Source organism: Podarcis gaigeae (genome assembly GCF_964106915.1).
Source record: "Podarcis gaigeae genome assembly, chromosome: 3".
Lineage (NCBI taxonomy): Eukaryota > Metazoa > Chordata > Lepidosauria > Squamata > Lacertidae > Podarcis > Podarcis gaigeae.
In genome coordinates this window covers 17960455-17974373 of record NC_139680.1, presented here as the reverse complement: position 1 = coordinate 17974373, position 13919 = coordinate 17960455, and the positions used below count along the sequence as shown (strand labels likewise).

Here is a 13919-nt window from a genome sequence, read left to right as displayed (position 1 = left end):
TAAAAAATTTTTTTAAAGGGGACACAGGAAGAAAAGTGGTACATTGCTTATCATAAAGCGGGGGGGATTATATCCCAGCTGATCACTGCATTAAATTTTATTGATGTGCCTAAAATATGGAGAAGATGGTAAGGACGTTAGAATTTCTGCTAGTTGCTACATATGGTAACGATTTTGTGCTTCTACATCCATCAAATGAACAGATGCATCTGACAAAGTAGTCTCCTTGTTAGCATATGTCATGGTGAATTTATTAGTATCGAAGTATCTGCAGTTGGTATCTGTAGTTTAGACAATACAGACATAGGGTGATAGCCAATTTAGTCCTACTCAGAGCAGATCCAATAAAGTCAGGCTGTACTCTTGAGTGGGACGCAGGTGGCGCTGTGGGTTAAACCACAGAGCCTAGGAGTTGCCAATCAGAAGGTCGGTGGTTTGAATCCCTGCAACGGGGTGAGCTCCCGTTGCTCGGTCCCAGCCCCTGCCAACCTAGCAGTTTGAAAGCAGGTCAAAGTGCAAGTATATAAATAGGTACCACTCCAGCAGGAAGGTAAACGGTGTTTCCGTGTGCTGCTGTGGTTTGCCAGAAGTGGCTTAGTCATGCTGGCCACATGACCTGGAAGCTGTACACCAGCTCCCTTGGCCAATAAAGCGAGATGAGCACCACAACCCCAGAGTTGGCCACGGCTGGACCTAACGGTCAGGGGTCCCTTTACCTATACTCTTGAGTACAACTGAATTGGCAATCACCCTAATAATGCTCTCCTTCTGCAATTTAATTATGCTTTTGGTGTCTCCTGCAGGACATAGCCCACAAGTTTGTTACTGTGGGTATGTGTGAACAAGCTGTAGCAGCCTTTCTCAAGTGTAACAGACCCAAGGATGCAGTAGATATCTGTGTAAATCTCAACCAGGTAACAATATAAGTCCAACACAGGAGTTGCTGAACTGGAAAGTTGTTTGCACATTAATTTCATTCTAATACCTAATAGTGGTTCATTCTAATATCATTTCCCCCCAACAGCCAGGATTGCCTTTACATAATAACCTCTAATAATCAACTGATTCGTACTGACTAGCTGCTTACATCCTCCTATGCTCTGTGTCCGAGGGCCAAGCCACAAATTGCATAAGAGACCTGAAATCAGAACTCCCAGTAGCCTTTTAATTTTCCTAAAAGCAGCTGGCAGAGTGGAGAAACACAATTCAGATCAGGACTTACAACAATGTAGGTATTGCGACGGAAGTTGTTTCTATATTTCCTTGTGCCAGTTCCAATTCCCTTATGCACAGACTCCCCAAGCTGCTATTATCTGCCTTGGAATCTAGGCTGGTATTTTGGGAATTAACACAGGAGAAAGGATTAGACCAGCCAATGCCTCTATGTAGCTCCATCTTGATTTCAGACATCATGATATATTGGTATATCCTGATGTTTAGCTGGTGTTAAAAGCCAGATATCGCCCAGCGCTAGATGTGGCTCTCTGCCTAAAAGTGGTTCCTCACCCTGATGCATAGAGTCTTTCCAAAACTTTGGCAGTGCAACACCTGTACTGTTTTGCCGCTGAGAGTACCAGCAGAAGCTACATTGATTCTGTCCCTGAGTTGTCTCCCAATATTCCACCACAATAGGATTTACCAGTAGCTTCAAAGCCCTAAGGCCTGAACCAATTTTCTTCAGCAGCAGAGCTCTTTTGCTTGAGAGAATGGACCTTTTAGATAGATAGATAGATAGATAGATCGATCGATCGATCGATCGATAGATAGATAGATAGATAGATAATTGTATTTAATTGACTTAATGTTTGTTACCTTTGCTTCTAGTGGAGTAAAGCTGTTGAACTGGCTAAACAACACAATATGAAAGAGATTGGCTCTCTACTAGCTAGATACGCATCTCAATTATTAGAAAAGAACAAGCCCCTTGATGCTGTTGAGTTGTATCGTAAAGCCAACTATTTTTTTGACGCTGCTAAACTCATGTTCAAGGTATGGTTATTGTGGATGAACTGTCCAATATATGTGTGCATTTTTGATGATAAGCAATGCTTATTAATTAAGATAATTTACTTTTTATATTGGAGCTTTTGGTTTAACTTTGCACAACGATGCTGCTTCTGTTTCTGGGAACAAATGTATGCATTTCTAATCGTATGCTGTAGCTTTTATCCAGTGAAGCCTTTTATCTGGGCTTTCAAGCACACAGGTGTGCATGGCATGTATTTTCTGAACAGCAGCTCCTCACTGTGTGTGCAACTTTAGCCACACACTTCTCTGGATGAGAATTTACAAACACATAATCCGTATACTAAGGCTGCAATATTTTCAGCAATACATCAGTAGCTCAATACTTTTATGTTTCAAGTGAAGATTAATACTTTGGCCTCTTAATGAAGGAAGGCTGCACAGAACTGCCAGCTTGTATCTAAATGTTTGTTCCTTGTTTGTTTCAGGTTTTGTTGTTGTCGCTGCTGTTGTAAAAAATGGATTTTATTTCCTGTTCATATTTAAAAGGGGGTGGTATTTTGCATTTGGGGTGAAAACATGGGTTGCCTCCAACCAAGTGTGAGTGTCAGGGTTAGGTAGTTCTTTACCGTATTCCTTCCTATTGAATGCCAGCAGACCCACAACAAGAGAGTAGGATGGGGCATTCAGGGCTGCTGGATTGCTCAAAATTAGCAGCAAGGCACCTTCCAGAATGAAACCTGGACCAAAGCTTATCACTTTGAAAATGGCAAAAGATATACAGTGGTACCTTGGGTTAAGAACTTAATTCGTTCCGAAGGTCCGTTCTTAACCTGAAACTGTTCTTAACCTAAAGCACCACTTTAGCTAATGGGGCCTCCTGCTGCCGCCATGCGATTTCTGTTCTCATTCTGAAGCAATGTTCTTAACCCGAGGTATTATTTCTGGGATAGCGGAGTCTGTAACCTGAAGCGTATGTAACCTGAGGTACCACTGTACCACCCATTGGTTGACATCTTTAAACCAGCTGAAGCTTACCTTGACACTATTGGCCAGTAGGAGGAATCATCCTTGAAAAGTCCAGAAAAGTGTCAATCAGCTTTATAAAAGGGCTTTGTGGGCTCCATCAGTTCTTTGGAAGAACTAGGTAAAGGTAAAGGTACCCCTGCCCGTACGGGCCAGTCTTGACAGACTCTGGGGTTGTGCGCCCATCTCACTCAAGAGGCCAAGGGCCAGCGCTGTCCGGAGACACTTCCGGGTCACGTGGCCAGCGTGACATCGCTGCTCTGGCGAGCCAGAGCCGCACACGGAAACACCATTTACCTTCCCGCTGGTAAGCGGTCCCTATTTATCTACTTGCACCCGGAGCTGCTTTCGAACTGCTAGGTTGGCAGGCGCTGGGACCGAGCAGCGGGAGCGCACCCCGCCGCAGGGATTCGAACCGCCGACCTTTCGATCGGCAAGTCCTAGGCGCTGAGGCTTTAACCCACAGCGCCACCTGCGTCCCCTTAAAAGAACTGCAGCTGACTTAATGTCAAAGATGCTCTTGGACTTGAGAGCCTCCTCAACCAAAAGTGACAGAAGAAACTTTGATCCTGTCAGGTTTGGAAGAGGTTGCTCACGAGTAACCAGGCAGGACTCCGACCTGTCTTTTCAAGGTTTTTATTTGGTGCAAACTCTTTACAGTGCAGGGGACGTGGGTGGCGCTGTGGGTTAAACCACAGAGCCTAGGACTTGCCGATCAGAAGGTCGGCAGTTCGAATCCCCGCGACAGGGTGAGCTCCCGTTGCTCGGTCCCTGCTCCTGCCCACCTAGCAGTTTGAAAGCACCTCAAAGTGCAAGTAGATAAATAGGTACCACAGCTGCGGGAAGGTAAACGGTATTTCCATGCGCTGCTCTGGTTCACCAGAAGCGGCTTAGTCATGCTGGCCACATGACCCGGAAGCTGTACGCCGGCTCCCTTGGCCAATAAAGCGAGATGAGCACCACAACCCCAGAGTTGGCCACGGCTGGACCTAATGGTCAGGGGTCCCTTTACCTTTATTTACAATGCAGAACCCCAAAGCTCATGTCCGTCTTAGTCAACTGCAAATTCCGGGAGTGCCCCCTTCCGGTTTCTCCCCCAGCATAAGAACTTAGACACCCCCAAGCTCCGCCTCCCCTCCTTACATTTCACCCCTCTGCGTAAGCAGGGCGACGGAAGCGGTGTGTGTGCCTCCTTGCCGGCCTGGCTAGGTGAGGCGTTTGGGCTCTCCATAGCATCTTCGAGCCTTCCCTTCACCCGGCTACCCCCTTTCCACTGCTAGATAGGAGCTGCAGAAGCGCCGGAGGCTCTCTGTATCCTCCTGCCTCCTCCCCCGTTCCGATGGCAGTCCCCTGACAGATCCTGTCCTGTTTCCTCTCCTCTTGAGAGGTAGCCAGCTGCCATGGGAAGTCCAGTGCAGTGGTCAGGCATGGTGGAGCAGCATCGCTTCCGACAGCGGCACTGCTGCCACTTACCAGGGCAGTGAGGCTGGGCTGCCAGGGAGCACCAGCAGGAGCAATAGATTGGTTCTGTCAGTGAACTTGCACACACCCAACTTCACCCCCAGGAAGTTGCATCACCCCAGGTAGCAGCAGCGACACCATTGTTGGATGGGCAACAGAGCATTACTGTTCCACTATATTGGTTGCTTCCATAAGTGGTGATGCAGCTGCTCTTGCAGAGTAAAGGGGGAGATGATTAGTAGCAAGATTGGCTGGGGTTTATAAATAAGGTATAAATTTGCATATTGTTTCATACTTTCTATTTCATGAGCCTTAGGCTTTCACTCTCAAGCTGTAGACAGAAAACAAAAATAAACTTCATCTTTTTTGTTTTTTAATGGTGCATTTCTTTTGAAATTTCTCTTTAAAAAGATTGCAGACGAAGAGGCTAAAAAGAGGACCAAGCCTTTGCGTGTAAAAAAGCTCTACGTGATGTCAGCTTTACTGGTGGAACAATATCACGAACAAATGAAAAACGCGCAGAGGGGAAAAGTCAAGGGGAAAATTTCAGAGGTACGGTGCCTAAATGCCTGATCGCCCACCAAACATGAAAGCAAGCATTTTGAAAAATGTCTCTAGAACAGATGGCAACAAATCGATCTTTCTCACATTTATTTTTTAAAAAAATTGCTGTTTAGAACAGTATGTAGAGAATAGTTTCACAAAGGTAAAAGATCCAGAAAAGGGTTTAAACGGTTACAGGCAGGATTGCCGCAGAAACCTCATGCCGTCATTTCCTCTGCTAACAACTCCTGTGTAGAAGATCTCACCAAAAATAATCCCAGCGACACATCTCACTTAGCAAACAGGAGAAAGGGCAACCTTGTGGGTAAAAACAGCTTCTTGTCCCCTTTGCTGTTATTTCATTGTGCACAGCAGCCTCCTCCTCCTGTTAAACAGGCCCCTCTCACCTATCAGAGTTGGCCCACTGGGGGTCAGAGGGGATTAAAGGATCCATCCACTGGCCAGATCCAGTTTCTCACCTGTGGAATATGGGAAAGCCAATCTCTGCATCAGAGCTCCACATCCAAACAAATGTGTTTAGTTTTAGGATATACATACCTCATTCTGTGAGCGTGAGTTTGGAGAAGGTAACTTAATTGTTATTCAAGAGCACTGTGTGTGTTGCTGCTATATTCAAAAGACATTGACAATGGTATTGCGTACAGTGTTTGAAATTCATTTTGAAGCAGCCCTCTTCACTAGTGAAAACTGAAAATGGGCATTATAAATTAATAGCACAGACAACTATTTTCCCTTCATGCTTTCTTCCCTCTCTTCTGTCTTTGCTTCCAGGCTACCTCAGCTTTAGCTGGTCTGCTTGAGGAAGATGTTCTCTCTTCAGACAGTCGCCTAATTGATAATGCTTGGCGAGGAGCCGAGGCTTACCATTTTTTTATACTTGCCCAAAGGCAGCTTTATGAAGGTTATGTCGATACAGCAATGAAGACGGGTAGGATTCCTTGCTGTTATGAACCGCTGGGTAGTTTGTGGGATTCCAAATGCTCATCCTTTTGAATGGATTAGACATGTGAATGAATGAATTTATTAATACGGTCACAGACCAGCATCAACACACACAATATCACAGATCATAAAAAAATATCAGAAATACAAGGGACAATATGAATATAACAAGGCTTTAAATATAAAAATTAAAATTAATTGTTAGTGTGTCCCCTGTAATTAACATTTAGGGGTTTGAACATTATGGGATACCACTTGCTTCCTGCGATTGATTGCAGACGCACAGAATTTAGCTACATTTAATGTAGTCTTGGGATTCTTGTCCTCTAACAGTAGTTTTAAACTATGGTATTCCGATTCTTTCCTGGACTTTTGATTAGACGTGTTCCTTAACCAAATGTATTCAATTGCCATTATTATTATTATTATTATTATTATTATTATTATTATTATTATTTTGAATACAAAAAAATCAAATAAGAAATACAGAACAAATTTCATACATATACACATAAACATAATTATTTATACATCTATAAAGCAATATTCAGAAAGAAAGAGGGGGAGGGGGAAAAGAATAAACGAAGAAAAAAAGGAGTAAAAGAAGAAATAAGAAAGATTTAAAACAGAAATTTAGAAAATAGAAAAGTGTTTGCCATAAACAACAGTTCTAGATATATGCTTGCATATGGCTATATATTTCCATCTTGCAAGCTATCAACCTTAATTAAAATGTTTTAAGAAGACTTCCACCTTTTACGCCACGTGTCTTTTATACTTCAGTCGCTATAACCTCTGTTCTTCATATCCTTCCTATAGGTTTTCCTTAATTTTTCACTTTACATTCTTTATATTTTTCACAAGATTGATCTAAACCAAATTTTGGTAACTGAGCCCTGGTTTTGTAAATATTCATTTAGACAATCCCACTGTTTCTTGACCATAATTTTAGGTTTTCTCCTTATTAAATCCGTGAATTTGACTAACTCCAGGTACTCACAGAGTTTTCCCAACCATTCTCAATTGCCCCTTTATCGTCTGTAAAGCAGGAGATAATTCTCTTGCACAGTGGGAAGCCCATTGAAACCCCTACATTCCTCCCAGGTTCTTTGGCATGAAGATCTGAGCAGATCTGAGGAAACCTTGTCACTTTTACAGTTAAGGCACTTGCAATTCAATGCCAGTATGAGAGCTCCAATGTTCACAGAAGCTCCCTCCTACTAAATGATTTTCCTGTTTAAATGGAGGAGCCGATCCATGCATGCAGTTCCATTTTGTTTGCACCAAACCATTCCCATTAGCGCAAAGGGAACTTTCTGTACGAAGAGTGTGGACCAGGGTGAATGAATGGCAATAATAGGTTTCATGTACTACTATTACTGCCTATTTTAGTGTAGCAAGCAAGTATGCTGAGATCTCGTTCTCTTGTTTGCAGCCCTTCACCTGAGGGATTACGAAGACATCATTCCTGCAGTAGAGATCTATTCCCTGTTGGCTCTTTGCGCATGTGCCAATAGAGCCTTTTCTATCTGCTCAAAAGCTTTTGTTAAACTGGAATCTTTGGAAAACTCTCTCCCAGACCAGAAGCACCAGTATGAAGAGCTTGCCCTGCAAATATTCACAAAACACTTCCCTAAAGATAACAAGAAGTCAGAGTTGGAGGGTCTTCTTGAAGAGTAAGCTTGCTGCTTTTATTTCCATTATGGCTAAAATATAATATATGTTGTCTCTGTGAGCCGAATGTTGCTAAAAGTAGCTATCCTGTAAGTTGCAATTCATGTATAATTTTTGATAGAGGTTAAAACTCGAACTCACTGCCTTTTCAGTAGTAGCACCTGGACATGTGGTTGCTATTAATCAGAAATTTGCTAAACCACCTGATAAAATGCAATACTACAACTGATTTGGGAATCTCTCTTTTTAGCTTAGTTTGCTTACTATAAAAGTAACAAGGCATGAGCTTCAAGGATGTTCAAATTTGACCGCTGAGCATTGGAGTTTATTCATAAATCACTGGATATTTCAAGACAATGCTCAGCCCTTTGTGTTGTTCTCACTAATAAGATTTTTCTGACATATTATGACTAAAGCTGCTAATAGTTGCCATATGATTTATGATTCATGATTTATCAGCTATGCACCAGGATGTAGATGTAGATACAAACTTTCTTTTTCTTTCATTCCCTTATATTTTTCCTGTATCTATTTCCCTTCTGTTTTCTTCTTTTTCATCTTCTTTCATTCTTTATCATTGCTTGCTTAAGATATTTACAATGTTTTACAAATCAAGTAAGTTTTACACTGTAATTTTTCCAAATTAAAAAATAAATAGCTGTACACTGGTGCTGTGAACAAACATAGCTTTGAATAGCACTGATCATATTTTCACTAGCAATAACACTGTTCAATATGAGGGATGCTGTAGATGGTCTTCCTTCAAAAAATAATAATAAATAAATTCCATTTTGTGTTTCTTTTAACAGGGGAGAAGGGAAGCTCCCAACCTGTGTTGCTACAGGAAGGGCCATCACAGAGTATCAGTTTTGGATGTGCAATATTTGCAAGCACTGTGTACAAGCCCAAGAAATCAGCAATTACAACTTCTGCCCTCTCTGCCACAGCTCAGTGGCCTATTAATCATAGGAAAATGTCTGTGCTGTTATCGGTATGCACAACAAGTGCAAATATATGTGGTATGAAATGCTTAGAAACCCTGTTGAGATTGTTATGGGGGGAATAAACAGAGAAACAAAAGCTATCTAATATTTCGCCCATCCTATTCCAAATCCTTTCTTTAAAACAGCCTCAGCCTGGGAAAACAGTGGATTTTTAAATTATTATTTTAGTGTAGCTGAATAGTTTCCCAAAAGATTTGTAGGGGGTCAGTGGAGGTGAAGTCTTAAAGGAAAGGATTTTGTGATTGGAACCAATGTAAAAATTGCATTGGTTTTATGACAAGGACAATAACAACAAAAATCTGGCATGACTTTCGCACTTTGGTAAAAATGTCCTAGTCCAATTACATTTCACATAAAATAATTGCACAGATGTCCCTTTCTAAGCACAATGCTGAAACAATTACTGAGATTTAAACATGGGTATCATGTTTATCCAAAGAAGCATACATGGATCAATTATTGCTGTGACCTACACCATGAACCTACGAAAGTTTGTTATCTAAACCAGGCGTAGGCAAACTCCGGCCCTCCAGATGTTTGGGACTACAATTCCCATCATCCCTGACCACTGGTCCTGTTATCTAGGGATGATGGGAACTGTAGTCCCAAACATCTGGAGGGCCGGCATTTGCCTATGACTGATCTAAACAGTTAAAGAACAATTGGTAGGCTGCGTCCATCTAAAAAAAACTATTCAGTGATCCAGTCTGTGCCAAGAGACAACATATGCTACTGCAGCCTTGGCGCAGCTTAGTCAAATCATATGCTCTCTCAGCACCTTAAAACTCAGTCAGATATGCCAGGACCACAATTGCTGGAGAGAGGACCTTAGTTCTGTGGAAAAGCTCAGGTTGTGCGTGCAACCCTTTGCCGTTGCAAACAGCGTGTGATCTCCCATGCACCCCGGCAGACTTGCAAGAGCCAATCAGAGAATGCTGCATAGACCCTTCTCCCTGCCAGCCTGTAGCGACCATCCCACCCCTTTCGCCTGATAGGTTATCATTCATCAGACCTCATTGTCTGTTCCTTCCCTATAAACTGACGGCCCCATCCAACCCTGCACCCAACCCGCATGTACATGAAATTGCACCTCAAGTTTCAGCGCTACTTACAATGAATCCTGCGGTTCTCCAGCAAGTATAGGAATGCAATCTCAATTCTTCCTGCACCAATTCTTTCTGCAGCACCAGTGGCGGCAGTTGCAAAGAGCTATGGACAATACAGAAGTGGCAAAAAATGTAGCGAGAAAAAACCACGTGCGTCGACCGACTTTATCACTCACTTTAGAGTTCAATAAAAAAACATATTTACCTGTACATATCTATATGCAGGTGTAGCTGTTAGTTTTGGCGTTCTGCTTCCGTATGTTTTTTGTATGGAAAAACGTGTATTATTTTGTAACAACATTTAACGAACCACTTTCTTTGTGGACTAAAATGGTTATAGATAACGCCAATATGGTTATTTGTTTCTTAAGGAAATAAATTTATATTTCTTTAATATTCCTGCAGAATGTTGCCTTTTTTGCCAGCATGTGGTCAAGTTTTGTTGTTGGTGTTTAGTCGTTTAGTTATGTCCGACTCTTCGTAACCCCCTGGACCAGAGCACGCCAGGCACTCCTGTCTTCTACTGCCTCCCGCAGTTTGGTCAAATTCATGTTAGCAGCTTCGAGAACACTGTCCAATCATCTCGTCCTCTGTCGTCCCCTTCTCCTTGTGCCCTCCATCTTTCCCAACATCAGGGTCTTTTCCAGGGAGTCTTCTCTTCTCATGAGGTGGCCAAAGTATTGGGGCCTCAGCTTCACGATCTGTCCTTCCAGTGAGAACTGAGGGCTGATTTCCTTCAGAATGGATAGGTTTGATCTTCTTGCAGTCCATGGGACTCTCAAGAGTCTCCTCCAGCACCATAATTCAAAAGCATCAATTATTCAGTGATCAGCCTTCTTTATGGTCCAGCTCTTACTTCCATACATCACTCCTGGGAAAACCATAGCTTCAGCCAAAGGTTGTCTCTCCAAACTCCTCTGCAAGTCTCTCTGGCCTCCACCAAGCACCCTCTCTGGCCTCCTCCTCCACCTTTCAAGCTCCTCCATCTCTTCTGCTCCCAAACACTCTCAGTAGCTGATGGGATTGATGGCTGTTTTATCCTGTGCATGTCTTTTTCGTGCCATTTTCTTATTCCCCCCCCATGCCACCAGCAGTAGCCATTTTGCTAGTGGGGGTGCCCCTGCAAGTAGCTTCTGCCCACCCAACATTTGAGTGTATTGGGATACTCGTTGCCGGCGTGATTTCTCTGCCAACAGCAAATCTTCCCCACTGTCAGAGTCAGGCAGGGCTGAGCAAAGGGTGGCGCAGTGGTGTAAACCACTGAGCCTCTTGGGCTTGCCGATCACAAGGTCAGCGATTCGAATCCCCACAATGGGGTGAGTTCCCATTGCTCTGTCCCAGCTCCTGCCAACCTAGCAGTTCAAAAGCACACCAGTTCAAGTAGATAAATAGGTACCACTGTGGCGGGAAGGTAGATGGCACTTCCGTGTGCTCTGGTTTCCATCACGGTGTCCCATTGCACCAGAAGCGGTTTAGTCATGCTGGCCACATGACCCGGAAAGCTGGACAAACGCCGGCTCCCTCAGCCTGAAAGCGAGATGAGCACCACAACCCCATAGTCGCGGATCAGGGATTTGTATTGCTCTACCTCTGTTTGCTGTCTCGCTATCATCATCATCCTCTCTGGTAACATGTTGTACTTCTGTAATAGTGGTGAATTTCTTGACTTTTAAAATGTTTTTGGAGAATATTCAAGGACTAAAGGAGGGGCATCGTGTAGAATTCAAGGGTCGGTCACTCTTCCTCAATAGACAATTCCCTGGCCACACAGTCATGGCAGTTTGTTTGCTCTTGCTAAGTAATAGCTGAAGCATATTTATGTATTCCTAATTACAGTCCCCACCACCAAAGCTGTACGCATTTGGTTTACAGTCTGTCAGCATTTCCATTACACACCCCCACCTCCCAGAGGTCAATAACTTAAGCCATTAAAAAGCTGCATCAGCAGGAAATGTGATATACAGGCTACCTAAGCCGCAATTCCTTTTCCCCCTACTCCATGAAAGAGGGAAAATATTTTTTGCTTTCCGTAATTTATGGCAAAACTCTTCTCATCTGGTATCTTCAAATTGGCCCGCATCCTGAAATTAAGCTGTCGGAGGCCGTCTGTCAGTAGCTAAACACTCACCCACAATAAATAAGGAGCCAAAATATAACCGTCAGCTTGTTGAACGGGCAGCCATTAATTGCATAGGTTATTCATCCTTTAATAGAAAGAGTTGAATTAAGCTTTAGTTTAAAAGCACCAATTAAATTCTGAGATAGTAAAGGAGTCATTACTCTTCCTTCCTGGCCTCAGGATAGTGAATAGATTTTCTACTTGTTAAACTTGACGGTCTCCACCAAAATAAAACAGGCTCAGAGCCACTAAATCACAAAACCCTATCGTTTGTTGTGCCGACTTTCAGCTCACAATTGATACACCTATTCCAGGAGGCTTATTAAAGAAACACAATGGCAAATAATCAACACTGAATCTTAGCTCTATATACCAAGTGTGTCCAATTAAACAAGGCTATGGGCATGCATCTGAAATAGCTCACCGCGATGGGGTGAGCTCCCATTGCTCAGTCCCTGCTCCTGCCAACCTAGCAGTTCGAAAGCACGTCAAAGTGCAAGTAGATAAATAGGTACCACTCCGGCGGGAAGGTAAACAGCGTTTCTGTGCACTGCTCTGGTTCGCTTAGTCATGCTGGCCACATGACCTAGAAGCTTACGCTGGCTCCCTCATCCAATAAAGCGAGATGAGCGTCGCAACCCCAGAGTCGGCCACGACTGGACCTAATGGTCAGGGGTCCCTTTACCTATGGGCATGCATCTGAAATAGGGCAGGGGGTTGGGTCCTGCCAACAAATTACTGTAAATCCTTATCTTCCCCCACTTATGTGGGCCAGGTTTGAAAGATTTGGAGGGATACTCGCCTGTCCATCACTTGGCATCACTTTTGAGTTCATGAGACCCATTTTCACCCAAAGTTTAAAATTAGACTGTGCACGGTGCTTTGAAGGCCCGACAATCAGCTTGGCTATTGGGGCTTCAAAGCGCCACAAGCAGCTCTTCTCAAGCACCGCAAATCAGCAGTCAGAGTTTGCAAAGAGCCGCCCAGGGCACTTTGCATAGGGCTTTGCATATATAATGTTGGGTGTAGGTCAGGAGGGCCTTGCAGGCCCTATTATGGTCCTTGCTCCACTACAACAGTTTTATGGTGTATCCCACCTGGTATCAGTACAGATTAAAAAGGTAAAGGGACCCCTGACCATTAGGTCCAGTCGTGGCCGACTGGGGTTGCGGTGCTCATCTTGCTTTACTGGCCGAGAGAGCGGGCGTACAGCTTCCGGGTCATGTGGCCAGCATGACTAAGCCGCTTCTGGCGAACCAGAGCAGCACACGGAAACGCTGTTTACCTTCCCACTGGAGTGGTACCTATTTATCTACTTGCACTTTGACGTGCTTTCAAACTGCTAGGTTGGCAGAGGAGCGGGACCGAGCAACGGGAGCTCACCCCGTCACGGGGATTCGAACCACCGACCTTCTGATCGGCAGGTTCTAGGCTCTGTGGTTTAACCCACAGCGCCTTATCAGTGCAGATTAAAGTTGCTCTATTAGTGGAGTGGAGATTAGATGAATAATTTCAGGGGGAAGCTGATGGTGTGGGAGCTACCTCAGAAGCAGGAAAAAAAAGAAAACGCTGGAATGGGAAATTCTTCCACATTCCAGATTTTTTTTTTTTTTAGCTTTTCATCTCCAGGGAAGGAGGCAGGGCCTATTTAGAAGTACAGCTCGTTAAACTCAGTGTCACTTATTTCCAGGCAAGTGGTACAGGTTTGCAGTCTTAAGATTCATTATTACCTAAGTTTCATTTTTATGATTCTTAATGACTTATTCATGAACTACTCTCCAAGCACCAATTTCAATAAGAGATTGAACATTGTGACCATTAATGCGTATGCACATGTTTGATCCATTTTGTTTTAGTTAGCTGAACTGTAAATTGAGAGATAAACAATAATTTGTGGTAACACAGCTAAATTTAAGGCAAACGTTTTTGAGAAAGTGGAACAATCCCTGCCTAGGGATGACCGAATAAATGTCTGGGTGTTAGGAAGAATATCTGAAGAGCAGCCCCACCATGGAGATATATAAAAAACCATAAATCGCATCCAACGGACCATTTACT

At 43.5% G+C, this 13919-nt stretch overlaps 1 protein-coding gene across 3 annotated transcripts in view; it reads left to right on the top strand.

The window, feature by feature from the left end:
* The window catches only part of WDR35 (WD repeat domain 35), a 38675-nt gene extending 28539 nt beyond the window's left edge, over positions 1-10136 (top strand). For 2 of the 3 annotated variants that reach the window (XM_083730056.1, XM_083730057.1), the window contains 6 exons: positions 804-914; positions 1825-1989; positions 4864-5004; positions 5788-5944; positions 7394-7634; positions 8442-10136. In XM_083730056.1, the coding sequence (XP_083586182.1) occupies positions 804-914; positions 1825-1989; positions 4864-5004; positions 5788-5944; positions 7394-7634; positions 8442-8595 (969 nt within the window). In that variant the 3' untranslated portion in view covers positions 8596-10136. The remainder of the gene's footprint in view (positions 1-803; positions 915-1824; positions 1990-4863; positions 5005-5787; positions 5945-7393; positions 7635-8441) is intronic. The other variant, XM_083730058.1, reaches the window with a different exon arrangement.
* Positions 10137-13919: the final 3783 nt, after the last annotated feature.